The 19181-nt window shown below is 35.7% G+C and overlaps 1 protein-coding gene across 3 annotated transcripts; it reads right to left on the bottom strand.

Moving 5' to 3' along the window:
• Positions 1–853: 853 nt before the first annotated feature.
• FAM210A (family with sequence similarity 210 member A) lies at positions 854–19107 on the bottom strand. Of its 3 annotated transcripts, none has more exons than XM_070940644.1 (5): positions 18971–19107; positions 15469–15648; positions 11299–11794; positions 7280–7391; positions 854–3813 (listed from the first exon to the last, which is right to left on the bottom strand). In XM_070940644.1, exons 3-5 carry the CDS (start codon positions 11766–11768, stop codon positions 3514–3516), a joined length of 882 nt encoding a protein of 293 aa, XP_070796745.1. In that variant the 5' UTR covers positions 11769–11794; positions 15469–15648; positions 18971–19107; the 3' UTR covers positions 854–3513. The 3 variants fall into 3 exon arrangements, with proteins under 3 accessions (XP_070796745.1, XP_070796746.1, XP_070796747.1); XM_070940645.1 differs by lacking the exon at positions 18971–19107 and adding an exon at positions 18848–18928; XM_070940646.1 differs by lacking the exon at positions 15469–15648.
• Positions 19108–19181: the final 74 nt, after the last annotated feature.

Below are 19181 nucleotides of genomic sequence, written 5' to 3' on the forward strand. Positions count from 1 at the left end.
GAGATGCTGCCAAGGAGACAATCAGACAAGTGAGGCAGGAGCCCTCAATGGATTAAGAATTAGAGGAAGAAATTTAGCAAGCCCTTCTCTCATTTAATTGTTCAAGTAGTTAAAACGGTCGTGGAAAGTTATACTTTCAAATGTGCAAGATTCTGTTAATGCAGCCTTATAAGAAGATAGAATTAGTTCACCTAGTTGTGTTTTCTGCCTGATTACCCACAAAGATAAACTCTATTGTAGTTAACATTCTGCTTAAAATACAGTCAGGATGATTTGACAAGTAGAAAAATCTAGCTAATTTAAACTATACAGGCTGCACACTCACTATATGTGACATTGTATGTCAATTTGAATAATAATTTATGATATTTTAAAAAGGAGAAACATGCCCTGCCCTGCTCAAATGTGATGGAATTCAAGCTTCTCATTTACCCTTGGAACTCCTGTCAGAAATTCTTCAGCATCCCCCTCCTCCACCTGCTCCAGGAGTCTTTCCCAGTTGCATCGAGCAGATTTGGTGGGTCAAGACCAGGGGCCTCCAAACTTGCCAACTTTAAAACTTCAACTCCCAGAATTCCTCAGCCAGCTGTTCAAGACAGTTACTCAGCTTTTTGTTGATAAAGCTAGTTCCTTCGGCAAAAGAACAATCCTGACGCAAGCCCAGCATTGTTGAAGTCCAATATGACTAAGCAAATTGCCAGTGTGATCATTTTAACGCTGCTTTCAAGTTTGGGAAATATAAATACGTGTGTAAAGTGTACGGACGTGATTTGTAGCAACTTGTTTGGGGAAAGATAAAATGGTGTCAGAACTAATCCCTAAGCCAATTATTCAAAAAGAACAGACATTGTGATATATAGCAGGAGTACTTTAATTCAATTAATGTCATCTGCACTATTATTTTAAGAACAATTCCTCTGCAGTGAATATAATGAAAACAAATTTATGAAAGAACTAAGCAGTGGTTTGATGAATATTATTAAATACTGCTTTGCCCATTCCATAGCAATGGGCCAATATTGTTTCCATTTATATCGATATGGAACTACTATTTTAAATTCCTGATGTTTTTACCAAAATCAAGTTGAAATATTGAAAGAGACATATTTTCATTCTGAATACACTGACATTAAATAAGAATGTTTGTTAAAAAATACTTAAAAGTACAGAAAATACAAGAAACATTTTGTTCACTTTTTCCCAGGAGAGCTCCCATACTATTTCCTATTATGTAATTTGATTATGTCAGTTAATTTTAGGAATTTAATATCCATGGAATTATGGATGAAAAAATTTCCAACATGCTGCTTCTACAAAAATGGAATATGTTTAAGTCCAAATCAGCTTTTCCAAAATGATCTTGTAGAGAAGGGATATATATTTTCTATCTGTTTTTGTGCTCTTTTCTTTTGATTGTGTTTGCTAGTTGCCAAATGATTTAATTCTAAGCTTCAAGTTAGCATTCCTCTCTCTGCAGGTTTAGAATGTAGTAGATGCTCTGAATCTACTAAGAGAGAAATAGCTGAAACTTGCAAATCACAAAGATGTTAAGTTACCTTTAATAAATGAGTAGCAATCTATTTTACATGCCACTGCTTATAGAGGCAAATCATGGATGTATATTGGCTAAGATAATGTCTGACTTTTATTAAGCATCTCTTTGATAGATCAGAAAAGATAAGCTTTTGTGAATATGTTCTCGCAATGCTAGGATTGGAACTGGCAATAAGAAGATTTGCTGAGTACAACATTCATTAAATTTACAAGAAAGCATACTGTACATTTTAAAAACTTACCTGCATATTAAGTATCCGAAACAAGTATTTTACAGGAGTAAAACTGTGCTTGAAAACAACTGTAGTATTTCTCCTATTAGAATAACTATTGCGTAAATATAGCAAGGTTTTATTTCATGGTTTCAGACAAAATTGACTTCATGGGACACAAGAGTGCTCAGCAATGCTGTCATAAGAGTATATAACCTCATAACCAATTCTCAAAGCCATCATTTTACTTTTACACAAGTATTATTTAGTAGTGTAGTGCTTTTATGATATTGTCAAACTTTACCAATTAAAAAAATACATCTTCTAAACCACTCCTGCTTTATAGCTAGGCAAGGCTGATTTTGGTAGCTGGCTCCTAGTCATCTCCTGAGTCTCTATCACCTCAATAACCCCCTTTTTTATTGCTTCCTGGATAAATAGCTTCTAAGACTAACTAGTATCAGATATTTTGTTTTAATTTAACAGAACTGAAAGAAACAAATTATATATTTTTTAAAAAAATATACAGTCCCCAAGTAGTTGAATTATAAACCAACAAAGTGTTTGACTTACATTAATGTAAAGCACTTTGAAAGCATTCCTTCAAATCACAACAGAGGTAGTGATATAAACCATGGATCTTAACATGGATGTGACAGTCATTTCTAAAGTTCTTCTTACCCTGATCTTTTCATCCCTTATACCAGGGGTCTCTAAACTTTGCAATTTTAAGACTTGTGGATTTAAACTTCAAGAGTTCCCCAGGCAGCAGGAGAATTCTGAGAGTTGAAGTCCACGAGTCTTAAAGTTGCCAAGTTTTGGAGATCCCTCCTTATTCTGTTACCTGCCCATGACTTTTTCTCATTACAGGAGAAATACCTGAAATGCCAATGTTCAAAGCTGTGATCACCAAAATAATACATGGAAATTATAGCCTCTTGATCTCAGCCGTCTTCCCCAAAAAATCCAAAACCCCACCTGAGATGAATCTATAGTATTCAATAGTACAATGATGTTGTGTTTAGCCTCTAATAACAATATTGGATTATTTTCTACAAAAATGGTTGCAGTGTTTCTTTTCTTTTTTTTCACCTGGCTAAAAAGATGTAAACATTTATTCCGTGAACAAAGATAGATCTATCTCCTTTCTTTTTATAGCTTTATCAGTAATATGAAATGTACGACTTATTTTAGCCTAAAGAAGAATCAAAATCCATTTTGCAATATAAATATGCAATTGCATTTAGTACCATTTCATTGAGCCTCACGCATCATTTTAAGTCAAGTTTTTATAAAAGGAATATGGAACATAACATAGCTTTCTAATTACCTGATTTTTCTAGAAATAGTAAGATTAATTAATATACAAATAATGACACAATTTCTAATATTCAGGACATTGTTTACATGACTAAGCCATTTTAATACTTTGTTTTACAACAAGGTGAGTGATGCCAGGTAAGAATATCAGCTTCATCAAACGTGCAGAGATTCATTCAAGTCACTGATGGGATGACCACAGAATATTCTCTAGGAACTGAGTTGTGGAGAAAACTGTTGCATTTACTACATCGTACATTGGAAAATGTTGGATAATTTTTATTAAGGCCAGTGCAAGTCTTAAGCATTATCTTTTTAGCTTTCAAATGTCTAGTCAGCCTGTAACAAAATAGACATGAATAGTAGCAAGAACATACATTTCAGACATTCTAAAGGATTAAAAATATCACCTTTCACTCTAACTTTCCTATTCTTTCTTCTTTATAAATGAAACTTTATCTTTGGTTTCTTGTATCTTTTCAGTTATCCTCTCTTTTGTTTCTTCCATTTTCTCAGTTAATTTTTCTTTTGTTTCTTCCATTTTGCCACTAATCATGTCTCTTGTTTCCTCCATTTTTCCCGAGATTCGTTCTTTTGTTTCTTCCATTCGGTCTTGAATATATTCCTTCACTGGAGGTGGTGTGGACATATATTCATGCTTGCGAAGATACTTCACAGTGATGGACGTTCCTCCTAATGTCACTGTGTATCTGGCTGGAGTTGCAATCTTGCCAATAAAAGAAAAGTGTGTTAAAAACATATAAAAACATTAAGGTATCAAGTGACTTTAAATTCAATTGTCCAATAGCATTCACAGGCTTGCCTTTAGCTACAACTCTTTAGACACTGACTGTGATAGTTAAAGTACTAATATAACCCTAGCAAGGAAGTTCTCCAAGCTATTCAAAGCATTTCCTAAAGAGATAGAGGCAGATCTATGTATTTTAATAAGTCATTCAGACACTATAAGAACAAGCTGCTCCCATCAGCAACATCTGTGCCTCCCAAAATCTACTCTGAAATGCAGAATGCATCATCTGCAAAGTACTTTAGAGAACTGTTGAAAATGGAAGAGAAAGCTGAATTTAGTCTCATGGTTTATCTGAATTATTTTATAGCTCTTAAAGCTTTGATAGTTGAGTTGTGCAGTTTCATTTGAATAAAATTAAAAATAAAATATAGTTACAGAAATTACATTTTCTATGGGGGTACAATGAAGAATAATTCCTAGAGAACAGATGAAAACTTTCAAAATATTTAAAGGAAGAAAATATTATCTCTGTATGAATTAAATAGGACTTTTATGCAGTTTTGATTGTCCTTTTCAATTTTGTACTTTGTGTGCGTCTTCATTTTTCTTCCTACCCAAATCATTATTTCCTCTTTTTTAGTTTTATGTAATGACATATCATGACATATTAAATGAGAAGACATAAACAAATTCCTTGGTTTATGGTTTGGTGTTTTGTATTCATTTAAACATTCTCACTACTTTAAAAATTAAACTTAAAAATAGTTTTAAAAAATACCCTCCTACTTTATTTAATAGTTTCTTATTGGCAAGTATTTAGGAAATACTTCAGCATGGATGGATGGAAGAGATTCAGTTCAAAATACGTGGCATTAAGCAGAGAAAAAGAGATCCGAGAAAAATAAAAAAGAATTATGTGTGTGAACATTTAAAATATCCTAAATGCTATTGAGCCAAGAAAGTAATTATTTGTCATGCAATAAAAACTTCTGTCTTTAAAGTACTAAAGTACTGAGATGCAGAAATTAAAAAAATAAAATTATGGTTTTTGTAAGAAAAATACTATTTTCCAAAGTTGTTCTTTAAGGCTGAAAATCAGAAAATCCATTTTAAACTAACTATTGCCAGAAAATATATTTAAACCTAAAATTTAGAGTGTGTAAAGATTAACAATATTTTACATAATTGGTTAAAAATTAGAAATATACAAAAAATATAGGGGATATATTACCGATTGATACATATATATCTAATAAAAAATATTATTAGATTAAAGAAAGGTGAAGGAATATATTATAAGTAGAATTGTAGAACGTCACTCTGAAAAAATGCATTTTTGTATTATTTTTAAGAGATAATTTTAAAATTATGAATAATTCCACAGAGCCAACACTTTTAATGTTGTCAAATGGCATTGATGATGAGAGTCATACGCTCACAGGCACATAAGCAAATTAAACAGTATTGCTTTGCAATTATTTTTCGCCCTTTTTTATTTACAAAGAAAGGTCAGGATGCATTGCAAAGCAAAATTATTAACATTCCATTATTATTCCACCGTGTGGCACTAATAAGGGTGCCAGAGTAGTAATGGAGACACTGATGGGAAAGCAAGCTTTTGTTGTGCCAAAGGCTAATATAGGGAACTGCAAATGATGTTCCTGGAGCAGCAAATCTAATCTTACATCACTTGTTAAGGCCTTTGAATGTCTGAAAAAATTAAGTTTATGACCAACTAGATATTGCAAAAGATCACATTTTACTAAACAAGACGGTATAGTATAAAAGTTGTGAAATACAGAAAATTTAAATGGAACATTTCCTCATGACCATAAATATTTTTTAGATAATGATACACTATCAAAGAGCCACTGTCAACCCTTGAAACGACTTCAGCCATGCTTACTTTCGTTTAGTTTCTCAGTTGCCACTCTTGGGGGGGGGGGAGTCAGAAGGTATTAGAATGTGGTGCCTTAACCTGCTAGACAAAACATCTACCAGAATCCGTGTGAGAGCCAAGGTCACGGCAACGAACATCTGCTGAGATCATCTGCTGAAACCGAGGGGGAAGCTGCTGACGGACTAATTGGTTAACGTACCCTAAGACACCTGAGGGGGTGGGAAGTTTTTATTCTTTTAACCACCCTAAAGTACGGGAATTACTGAGAGCTAGGTTCAACTTTCTACCAGCCAATATGATGTTCTCAATAAAAGGTCTCTGACTGAAGCCTCAGAGTCCTGATTCGATTGGATTCATTACTCAGAACCATGACATCCACTCAGTGAGTCTGCTGTAGAAGTGCACTTGGACAACGTGATTTTCTAAGATTCTCCTCTCCCTGCCTTGCCAGTTGCACCCCAAATCTCCTCTAGAGGATCGCATGCAGGGAGGAAGAAGGCAATCTGATGAGCAGAATGATGCCATTGAATACAACCCAGTGTCTTCTTAGTTTCTAAACAGGTGTCCTCTTCATTATTAACCTTTTTCCTTTTTTATTCCTCCAGCACTGTTTTTTTTTTACTTTCTTACAAACTTTTAAAATGAGTTTGCATTGAACTAAACATTTTCTGTCATAAACATCAAATTATGTAAATAAATTTTAGCATATTTTCTTTCATCACTACGTAGAGAATTTATTTTATTCATTATAACATTATTGTATCTATTCAGAGCCTTCATGACAGAATCTATTCCTCAGTAATTACACACACAGACACACAATTGCCTACTTTGAATGCAAAATCCCAGAGGCTCACTCGTAATTTTGTAGGGATAGTCTGGGGTTGATGGATTCAGTTTTCCTTAACCCACCTCTGTCCACAAATTCTAGCAGTCTGCCACACATCAGAATGCCCCAAATTAAGGAGGTCTTATTATCTAAAGTGATTCTTGGTACTTTGCTCTATTTGCCCTGCTAATATTAGTGGGTGGTGATAGTTTTCTCCTTGGCAATTCCTTGATTAGGGTACTGTTTTCTGCTCCTGGTGCTAATCCCTGTTTATCAGGGTATTGTTGCTGGAGTGGATGTGTTCTGATCTTTTTGTTTCCTTCTTAGCTTTTAACTATTTCTTTTGAATGGTTTGTAAATGTGGTTTATCTATATGACTATTGATAGCTGATGTGTTTAATGCCAAACTTCCAGGAATTTCCTAGTGTTTTAGAATTTAGTTTTCTCTAGGATGCTCACAGTTTTCCAGTTGAAATGATGGTTGAGTCTGTCCATGTGTTGTGAGATTAAGGAGCTTTCATTGTGTCTTCTAACTGCTAGTTAGACACAAATCCCACATTTGCTAGTCAGATAAGGAAACAATGGTGAGCAAACAATGAAGCTCAGAGAGCACCAAGGACTTCACAGTTCAACTCTGAGCTATAGATATTCTCTTCTATTGTAACTGTAAAATATTCCTGTGAGAAGCGTAATAAACTCATGGATCTACTTACCTTATACAACGCATAGGCAGTTAATGCATTTCCACTTTGAGAATGCTTTAGGATGTTTACAATGCTTTCAGGCAACCCTATGAATTCAAGAAATGGAACGACATTTACTCCCCTGTAAAATGAAGACATATTAAAATAAATTACATCATTCCTATTTCAGTAAACTTTTTTGTAGAGTTATAATAAAGAAGGATTTTTACATTTGATAACAAGTTTTTTTTTTCTCAACTGATACAGAGTAATGAATGAATGGTCAATAGGTTATAAGAAGAAAAACATGAAGTATATCACGTACAGAAGATTTCCAGTTTTGAAATTTAATTTCAATATTCTAAAACTATGATTTACAACCTGTGTTCCATGTCCTAGGGATCTGGGAGGGTGCTTTACATGATACAGCTTCCAAATGAAGTGTGCATGTATATAGAATTATAAACATATCTAAATAGCAAAAATACCACCAGATTGTCAATTTGATATTTCAGGTGGGAAAACCAGCAACTTAGAAGATGTAATGATTTTGTATGGCTCTGCTTATTTTTACATAAATTATGAATCCTAAGAGCATCAAATGGAAGGGATCAAGCATAACATAGTACCTGCAGGGGCCAGGTTGATGTTCTTTGACTAATATAGTGGTCTTCAAAACTGATGATGTAGTGCTATGCATTAAAATGTTAAGAATCATCTTTTTAGGCTATTCAGACATAACTGACTCTTAGAGTTATTTCACTATTGTATTTATTGTGGTAACTCAAGGCCAAGATGAATGAAAGTATTAGTCTCCAGGGCAGACTATATGATTCGCATTAAAATAATTTTGGAATGTTTGCCTCAACCATAAAAGCTAATACTGATCTGGCATATGTCAACTTCTTATCTAAACAAGCTACACAATAAGTCTTAAGAGAAAAATATAGTCAAGTTCTTCTGAAAACATGAATTAAACATTATTCTGAACATGTAGTCTCCATAAAATTAAAACTGAGTATCAAATGTTAACCTTGGTCCATTTGTACCAATGAACGTTAGCTGATTTCAAACAATACCTTAAGCCGTGCCTTGGAGAATTATTGTTGGAAACTTTATTGGACTCACAATATGAAAAAGTGACGTGTCACAACCCTACATGTTTGTCTGAGAAGAAATTCAATTACTGTATTTTTAAGGCTTGGTTAAAAGGCACTGGACTGTCGACTGGAAAGTGGGCAGTTCGAAACCCAAGTACTGGGTGATGGGGTGAGCTCCTGTTCTTGCCCTAGCTCCTGCCAATCTAGCAGTCTGAAAGCATGCAAATGTAAGTAGATAAATATATATCACTTTGGTGGGAAGGTAACAGGATTCCTTCCAGTATAGATATGCTGGCCACAAGACCACAATAGTATCTTCGGACAATGCTGGCTTCCTTGGATAGGAAACAGCAACCCCCTGCACACAACTGGACAGGGGAAACCTTTACCTTTTTATAATGTAATCATGCTTTTCTTTACAGTTCACCTCTTTGAATTCTGTCACTTGATAGATAGAATGATAGAATAACAAAGTTGGAAGGGACTTTGGGGGTCCAACCCCCTGCTTAGGCAGGAAACCCTACACCACTTTTGATTGGCAGAAAGTTTTCAAGATCTTGAAACAAAATTTGTTAGGATAGAAACTTAACTGTTGATCTGTTTGGAAAGGGGTAGTCATTTACCCCTAGATAACAGTAAATAAACAGCTAATGAGTCAATTACTGGCAATGCCGAAGTGAAGATTTATTCACTTTAAATAGGTTACAATTTGTGGCCTCTCATAGAAGAGGTAGAACAATGATAATTAGTGAGCAGAAGGACAAGTGTCTCTGACATCAGAAGGTATTATAACTGTTTTAGGTATTCTAACCAGATGGCATTAAGTGCCCTTTCTAAAAGCAATGGGTCTAAATGTCATTCTAAATTTATCCCTTCTCAGGGTAATAAACATCCAAGCTGTTTAAAATTTTGTTTCTAGATATATATTTATCTTCAGGTTTTAAGAAAAAATAAGTACCTGGTTTTGTTAGATATTACAGACATTAATTGCATTTACTTCTTGATCATGTAGTTTGATAGTTTTAAATAAATCTAAGGATCTAAATTGGGACGCTAGAATATTAATGTTTGGGATGGTTGTTTTTAGTTTTCAACGAGATATCTTATTTTAAATCTACATAGACATTCAAATATATTTAGGATCCTTCTTGCAGAACTACTGAATTCATACAGCACAGAGCCTTTAAAACTCATTTAAAGTGCTAGTCTATTCATATGTATATGGGATTAATCCCACTGAACTTTGTCACACTTTTGTATATATGGCAGGGATTCCAATTTTGTAACTTAAGCCAGAGATATTTTAAATATTCACTAGTAAGGTTTAGAGCATGCATGCAAGCATGCAACAGAATTACTGAGCAGAGATCCTATATTATATATTAAGTTCACAGCCCTAGCAGATATTTTCTTAAGTACTAATTCAACCTGTACTACTTATTCTAGCTTCATCATTAGCATTTTTACATGTTACACAATACAAGAAACTGTTCACCTTTTGAAATAAAGCTAGGAATAAAACAGAAAATAAAACATCAGAACTGCTATAAACACAAGTATAACTTCCTATTTTATATATAGACTCCACATATTTTTTTCATAAGATGACATCTTATTAATTGTCTTACTTTTACAGGTAGTTTCGATTTATGCTTATAATTGAGCCCAACATTTCTGTTGCTAAGCGTTCACTTAGTTTTGTCCCATTTTACAAACTCTCTTGCCACAGTTGTTCAGTGAATCACTGCAGTTGTTAATAACACAGTTAAGTGAATCTTGCTTCCCCATTGACTTTGTTTGTCAGAAAGTTGTAAGAGGTGATCACATGATCCCAGGACACTCCAACCGCCATAAATACATGCCAGTTGCCAAGTATCCGAATTTTGATCATTTGACCATAGGAATGCTGCAACGGGTATTATACATCACTTTTTTTCAGAACTATTGCTTTCAACTGTCACTAAACAAATGGTTCTAGGTCAAAACCTATCCGCAATGCAAACATCTTATCAGTTTTAAAAACATTATGTTTTATTGCACAAAGCAAATAACTACTTAAATGTTGACTTTGTAATTTTATTTTGAAAAGTAACCATGATTTAAAAATTGCTGTTTTTTCTTATCTGGTAGGCCAGGAACTAAATTTGAAGCTTTCTATAACCTAACAGAAGTTGCATGGAAATAAATGAAGTATGGCCTCTAACACAGATTTTCTTCACCACCCACAAATTCTACTTTCCACTAATCAATAAAGTGGCACAGAACAAGAGTGAAGGAAGGAGACCTCCAACAGAAAGAACATCAAATTTGGTAGATTTAGGTAAAAAAATCACAATGCAATTTTACAGAATTGTATTAAAATTCCCAGTGAGTTCAAAGGGCTATTATTAGTATAAACTTACAACTTTAGTTAATCTAGTAAAATCAATTTTATTTTAGAGTATGCATAGGCACTTTATGTGTATTTGGGCTTCCTACTCAGAAAAGTTACAATTCCTTTAAGTGTTTCATTACTTCTCTTGTACATCTAAATGCATTCCTTTTCTCATACAAAATCAAGTATTTTCATATCAATTGTTCAAGTATGATCTTGATAATGTTCTAAGATTTTTTTTCTAATTTCAAATATGATAAGCTCCAGGCTCTTTTATTCTACTCTTCCTGGGGACTCTTCTAAGGCTTTCAATAAGCAAAATAGTGCTTGTTAAATTCTCAGTCTTTCCTGCGCTAAAGTTGTTTGCTCCATCCTTCACTGAATGCTTGGCCAATTAAGATAATACACACTGTTGTTTTGAAATGAAATACAAGGTAGCGCTGGCTCTTCCCGTTTTTCAGGTCCATCCTCCCCAAATTTATGTACAGTTTTTTTTTTTTTAAAAAGAACACAACGTGAATTACAACAGAGAAATTATCATTGGTGTTCTGCATATATAATAGTTCTGTACTTACTTTAAAGCTGCATAGTAAAAAGTTCCAAACCATATGCTGGAGGTCAAAAGGTGCACGGGAATCAGAACTTTGCCATACTGTTTAAAAGTTTTCTTGAATCTTTGCACAAGGCTAATGGATTTATCTTGTAAAGGGTCAAGTTCTACAGAATTGGGCTGTATAGGTGTTCCACTGGCAAAATTACCAGCCGATGTGGTAAGGTTTTCTCTCTTCGGTTCTTTATTTTGAGGGTCTTCAGGTTGGGAAGATGTCTTGTCCACCAAGCCCCCTTCTTTGGAAACCCAAAAAGGAGTGGACATATGCAGATATTGACTTTGGCAGCTCAGCACCCAGAACATCTTTTTCTGCCTTATTGGATGTAAGGATGTTTTCCCGTTGATGCATGGAAAGATACAGGAGCGATAGGATAGCAAACAGGTCTTAATTGCCAGCTGAAACGGTTTCTGCATTTTGGTCGATTGTGGCAGCATTGTGCTGATAGTTCTGTGTACAGCTCCTAAGAAATATTAAGAATTGAATTGTTAAATTAAGCGAAGAATTATCCCGTCTATCATAATTACATTGTAAAAGCAAGAAAAATTGAGTCACTCCCTTAATCAAATTTTAAGTTAGTATAGTCAAATCTTAAGGTATGTAATTTGCAAACCTGATTTATACAAAATTCACATACAGTAATTCAGAAGGTGAACAGTTCCTTTCTCCAAGAATTCAGTCTCCCTGCTCTGGGTTGTTCACCAGCTATAATTTATGTACAAATCATTTATTTATTGAATTTATATTGCTGCCTATTCGCCCATGGCAACTCAAGGCGGCTTACAGAATATAAAGCCACATTTAAAACAATAAAAACTAACAAAAAGAATCAAATAAATTAATATAGTACTATAGACCTCCCAGCTCCGGTGACAGCAGATCACATGAGCCATTTAATGGGCTCCATCCCGCTCTGGGTTCCCCCAGGCCTGCATAGGATTATTATAATGTACTCTTTCTTCATATTTCATATAGCCCATAATACAAAATCATAGTAAAATAGCATCAGAATCCATCAAAGCGTTGTAGTGAGAATTAAACCCAGCACATTTATTGAAACACTTTTGTATATCAAAATCTTTCAGTTCTTTCCGCTATATGTTCCCTGCATTTTACAAGGGATCAAAGAAGCCCAGATATTTATAAAATACCAAAAATATTAATTACATTCTATTGGCAAATGCTTATGTTGCACATTATTATTAGTTGCACATTAATATTAGTTGTACATTGGTACAATGCATTAGACATAGCAATCTGAAGTTATAGCCTGCCCTCTAATGTATCATATTAGCACTACAACAAGTGTTGTGAATGATTGATATAAGAAACTTTTCCCATGCAAAGATTTTCCAGTGGTCAAATTACAATATAACTGTGGTTTTGTTTTCTCTTTCCTAAATAACAATTACATAACTTTTTCTGAGAGTTAACTCCATACATAATGAAATATACTAAACTCTGATAAGTTTTACTTAATTAAATAACTTTCAAATTAAAATGATTACATTTTCTTAAGTGTAACCAAATGTTGTGATGTAATACATAAGAAATATGCGTGGCAGTTTATATATGCAATGTGTTTTATCAACTGATCCATAATGATTCTTCTTCACCTAAAATGCTTTCTAATTTATAAAACATAAGAAAGAGGGGTAGTTTTGATATAATTTTATTCCAATGCAGATTATGTGAAGAATAATGCCAGCAACAATAATTTATCAAATATACCAAAGCAAAATTTGAACTCCCAATTTGAACTTGAATTCATATCAAAGTTACTTCTAAAATTGGATTTAATTTGCTTTATAGACTTGAGCAGTAACAGAATAACAGAACTTGAGAAGTAAACATATTATGACTGGAAAGTCAAGTTCAAAACATACAGAAAATTAAAACTAAAATCTTACTACTTAAATAATGCAATCACTTCCTTGGATAATTTCCTACTGTTAAATAAAAACTTCAAAGTCCCAATATATTAAAGTGATGCTTTTCTTTGACTATTAATTAAACCATAAAAGTTACTGTACCGGCCGATAGCATTCACAATGCTATCAGTACAGTATAGGACTTATTATAAGGATTATAGATATTACAAAGACAAATTACAATGCTTATACCAGATAAAAGTCAAATGATTTTTCTGTAATAAATTAACAGCACAGTCATATCATTAATGTAATGGCATACAAAAAAGTCATCTGAACTTCAGAAATATTGCACTATTTCAATCCATTTTTATTAGCTATGCTTGATTCCAGCTGGTCAAATCACTCACTTTTAAACTTATGGTAATACTTAAAGCTCCTTACTGAATTCAAGTATGTGATGTTATTTAAGGCTCATTGCCACTGAATGCTAATCTTGCTGCCCATACATAAAACACACAAAAAAATCCTGTCTTCAATTAGATGCCCATAATAATTGTCTCTTTAAAAAGGACAGCCAATAGAACCACAGAACCTAAATAGAGTTTGTTAATCAGCAGCATCACCCATAATTAAGAATAACTTTGGAGCAAAAATACCGTATTTTCCGGCGTATAACACGACTTTTTAACACATGAAAATCTTCTCAAAAGTCGGGGGTCGTCTTATACGCTGGGTGTCGTTCTCCTGTAACCAGGCAGACCAGCCCGAAAGGCTCTAATGAGCCTTAAATGGCTCTGTCGAGCCAAGCTCTGACCATTCCAGCTGAGTTGCCTGCTAATTGGCAAAAATCCCTCCCCCTCCAGCTTGCTTACCTTAGCTGCTAGTCGCAACGCTTGCCTAGCTTCGCTTGCCTGCAAGCCAGCAAGCAACTGAATCTCCCTGCCTGCAATCAAGCAGGCAGGGAGTTGTGGACTTCAACTCCCAGAATTCCTCAGCCAGCAAAGCAAAGCTGGCTGAGGAATTCTGGCAGTTGAAGTCTACAAGTCTTAAAGTTGCCAAGGTTAGAGACCCCTGTTCTATTGGGTAAGTTTTTTCCCCCTTTGGGAGCTTTAAAAAAATAGTTAATTGGGGTTTTTTTTAGTTGTTCTTTTTTTAGACCTAGCCATTTAGAGTTTAGGAAGCTTTAAATGTAGCTGCTTTTATATAAAAATAAAAATAAAATAAAATATTTTTTTTGTGCAGCTTTCTGAGATTTAGTGTGTTTCTGTAGTGTTTCACTCTAACTACACAAACACACAAAATTTCACAAAGCTGTATGTGGAATTTTGTGTGTGTAAAGTGTGAAAGTTGTTTTTTTGGACTTTTTGTGGCTGTGTGAGGCTCCTGCTTGTTGCAGGGGCCATTTTGGGTCTAGCATAGCTGCTTTTACATTGTGGGTGAGCCAGTTGTGTTGTGTTTTGTGTGTGTAAAGTGTGAAAGTTGTTTTTTGGGGCTTTTTGTGGCTGTGTGAGGTTCCTGCTTGTTGCAGGGGCCATTTTGGGTCTAGCACAGCTGCTTTTACATTGTGGGTAAGCCAGTTGTGTTGTGTTGTGTGTGTGTAAAGTGCCAGGGACTTCCCCAGCACTTGCTCTCTCTCTATTGTTTATTATCTTCCTCCTATCATCATCAGTTACAGTTTGGTTGACAGTTTAGAAAACAAACAGCATGGCAGCTCCCATGGGTTTATTATCTTATCCTTCCTTTCAGTTTTAGAGTGAATTAGGAAAAGTTTAATCCAATTGCACTGTTTTATGTTTACATGTTTGATGACAAGCAGCCTTATGTTTATAAGTGACAGTTTTCCTGCTAAGTACCTGCATGTCATAAACATTTGAATTAAAATTACCATTTTGAAATCAAATCTGATGTTTTTTAATTTTTATTTGGTGTGCATTGGAAAAGGGGTAGTTTTATATGGTGAGTATAGCCCAAACCCTATATTTTAACAGGAAAAGTCGGGGGTCGTCTTATACACCCAGTTGTCTTATACGCCGGAAAATATGGTACCATAATTTGAATATTTGAAAATCTTGTGCTCTGCAAGTGATATTTAACTGTGAGAAGATTACTATTATAGAAAGCACACACATATTCACTTGAAAGAGAATATATGCTATGGTGCCTTTATGTCCAAACAAGTCATTAATATAGAATATCAAATAAGTAATCTAATTTGACAATAGTTGTACAAAGACAGCTATAGTAAGGAGAAAAAATTCCTCACCAGTTTACAGCACTCTTGGAACTAATTTGCCACTAGGACAAAACATTACAGATGTATTATACCATTGGAAGAGAGTCATGATCAAGTCATTGTCTTCAGGTATGTCATAAAACCTCACAACGAATATATCTAAATATTCCTTCAACCAAAAGGACCTTCAGCTTCCAGTAAGAGCAAAACCTACAAAAAAGATTAGATATTTTCAAAACTCAGACAATAATATCCTCACTATAATAAATTAGCTACTTTGGCTTACATTATAGACTAAGACAGACTTGATGTCAATTACTTGGCATTACACAGCATTATTTCTCAAGTACAAGATAATGATATTATGATTATAAGCTAAGATAAAGTGCATTCTTGAAGGTATCCAAAACTTAAATTGTAAAGAAAATCTTCACAGTCCTTAAAATAAAGTCTACTCCTTGGAAAGCCTAAGGACTCAATGTAATGTAGTTTCAGTTTTGATTCAGTAGAGGGTAAGGGGCTGGGTGTGATTTTTAATAAAAACAGAAAGGCTAAGAGGAATTTTCCCACACATTGATTCTTTTTGAATTTAAAATAACACATCCCTCCCCTCCACCCACATCTTCCCCTTGCTTATTTGGGAAATTAATTCCAATTAAGATGAACCTGATTGAACATGAGAATTGGGGCATCCAGGGAACAGGGAATTGGGGCATCGAACACATGTTTCTCCTGTAGTAGCAGCAGAAGGAAAGTTTATCTCTTGCCCACAAAGCAACATCTGTATGGATGGCTTACTTTTGTTTGGAACTTGAAAACTGACTTTCATGTCATCATCTATCTTCTTGCACTATGCACTATACACACTGCATTCTCTCTTCTCTTTAATGAGATTCCAAAGTGTACCTAAACATTCAAAAAGATTCTGTACTGCACTTTTCGGCTTGCTACGATCAGATGTCTGTGCACTTTGTGTGTGTTCTTAGTTCTTCTGGATATTTGGATTCAGGATACCAGTGTAATAACTATGTCGTCTTCAGAAGCCCTCCAAAAGTTCAATAACCATTAGGATTAAAAAGCAAGTAGAGTATGCATTTGTATCTAAGTTCATTACTCCTCTCCCCCCAAATTCTGTGTTGATGCTTTAATTTGGAGCACACTTTTGGAATTTTGATTGTGATGCTGTAAGATACAACTGAATGATCTAAGTTATACACCTTCACTTGTGACAATGTTAAAGTGTCTAAAGACTTTACAGATTGACCTTCTATACGGAAATATGTACTGTAATGCTGTCTATGGTGTATTTTGCTGAAAAGACATTGGATTTTCTGGTTTCATTTGTTTGCCTCTGTTTTTTTAGTACTTCAGGTGTAAAACTTTTCCTGGAGTGTGTGTTTTGTTCTGTGTTCTATCAACCTTGCACATTTTATTTATTTGTAGGAAGCAAATGATGGTAGCCAAGTAGGGACATGTTTAGTATTCCAGGCTAGCCCTGTCTTAGATAATTATCTTTGCTCATGTTATCAGATAGAAATTAGCTTTGGCAGACAGCCAGGGAATGAGGGATAAACTCTGCAGATAAATACAGTGGGGAGGGGGGATACTAAGTCACATTTCTGTGAATGGCTGCAATGTTAGTTTCAGGAATAGTTTTTTTCTTATGCCATTGAATCACTCTTGACTTCTGACTGACTTGGACAGTACCTGCAGTTTTCTTGGCAAGATTTCAGAAGTAATTGTCTATTGCTTCCTTCCTAGGGGTAAGAGAGCATGACTGGACCAGAGTCATCCAGGTAGCTTCATGCCTAAAGCAAGACTGGAATACAGTCTCCAATTTTTAGCCTGGTGCCTTTACCACTACACCAAACTGGGTTCTTATGTATATCTTAGAAAAGAAGGTTTATTTTAAACAATTTTTAAAGTAACATCTCAATTGATAATTTAATATATAATGCCAGGATGTCCTCCTGCACTGGAAAGAAGCAATTGCTTAAAAGGATTGTGTCTAGAGTGAGAGATCAAGAACATGTAGCCTGTCAATTTATCTATCGTCACATTTCATTCAGTTAGAATATTTTTATAGTCATGGCAAATGGTTGCTCTAAGTTCAAGACTAGGGCGAATTCTGACCTGTAAAAATTTAATAACCACTAGGAGGCAGCAGCTGTATTTAATTTATTTGATGCCTGCTAACAATTATCCAGATTTCTGCAGCCCAAGGGACTTCTTCTAAACCTCAGTGTTTCATGCCTAAAAGTGTTCTGAAGTTTTGCCTGGGTTGATGCCCAGAATGGGAAAATCACCAGAGATTTTGTTTCACCTCAATTACTTTTTCTCTTTCATGCATTTTCCTGAAAAATAACCTTTTCTTTTCTAAATACTCCTAACAGATAGTGGTTATTGCAACCACTTTAAAACAAACAAACTGCCATTCAAAAAAACAATCAAACTTTGCAATAAGCTAATGATTATGGCATCAAACCTGAACAAAAGGTTTTGTTGAATTTCTCACCTCACTCAATAATTCCTACTATTTATGTGCAACAAATGCTGTACTTCCAAATGGATATATAAAAACCTTTTAGTGCTCTCACACAACATGGGCTACCACAAAGAGAAAAAAACACTAACCCAAGCTATGCCAAACCTTTCAAGAAGGCATTTCCAAACCTACACCGGAGAAAACTTGTTGGCTCTGTCTCACTCACACGCTCCAAATAAATACAAGTAGCCCTCAACTTACGACCACACTTGAGGCCAAATTTTCCGTTAGGTGAGACATTTGTTAAGTGAGTTTTGCCCCATTTTATGGCCTCTCTTCCTGCAGTTGCTAAGTGAATCACTGCAGTTGTTACGTTAGTGACACACTTGTTAAGTGAATCCATCTTCTCCATTGACTTTGCTTGTCGGGAAATCGCCAAAGGAGATCACATGACCGTGGGACCATCATAAATATGAGTCAATTGCCAAGCAACTGAATTGTGGTCACGTGACCCCTTTGGGGATGCTGCAACAGCCATAAGCGTGAAAAAAAAAAGGTCCTCCGTCCCTTTTTGTTCAGTGCCCTTGTAACTTCAAAGGGTCACTAAACGAGCTGTTGTAAGTCGAGGACTATCTGTAAAGGAGCTCAGTCATTAAAAAAACAACAACAAAAAACCACCCAGTCTCCAACTTCAGGCACTGAAATGCCACCTGGTGCTGCAGTCACCGCCCAGGGGCATTTAAGGCGGCCTTTTCGGAGCAGGTGCAGTGCGAGCTTGCAAGTCCCAACATCCTAGCTGGGGATTATGGGGACTGGAGTCTCAGCATCTTTGATGCGCTTCGGACGGGAAAGGCTGACGTAATGCTACAGAAGGCTGGCAAGCAGCGTCCGCGGAGCTAAGGCGACCCTCTCCCCGCAGCTTACCCGACAGGGGCTTCCTGGCAAGCACACAGGCGCCCCCGGCCCCAACTCCGACCCTTCCCCGGGTGGCTTCCTCCGGGCGCAGACCAGACGAACCTCGCCTGCTCTGCCCGGACCGCTCGGTACCTTTCAGAAGAGCTCTCCCTTCCCCTCGCAGGTGCAGCAGGAGAGCCGCCAGGCGCGCCGGGCCCACAAACTCCCTCCCGGCTGCGCCGCTCGACTCAGGCGGCCCACGTGCCTTCTTCGGACGTCCCGACCCTCGGACGCGCGTTTTCCCTCCCCCCACCCGCCCAGCGCAGGAGCCCTTCTAGGATCTTTTCCGCTTCCCGCCCCGCCG

Source organism: Pituophis catenifer, unplaced genomic scaffold (genome assembly GCF_029215685.1).
Source record: "Pituophis catenifer annectens isolate HBS135680 unplaced genomic scaffold, rPitCat1.0.hap2 SCAF_3, whole genome shotgun sequence".
Taxonomy (NCBI): Eukaryota; Metazoa; Chordata; class Lepidosauria; order Squamata; family Colubridae; genus Pituophis; species Pituophis catenifer.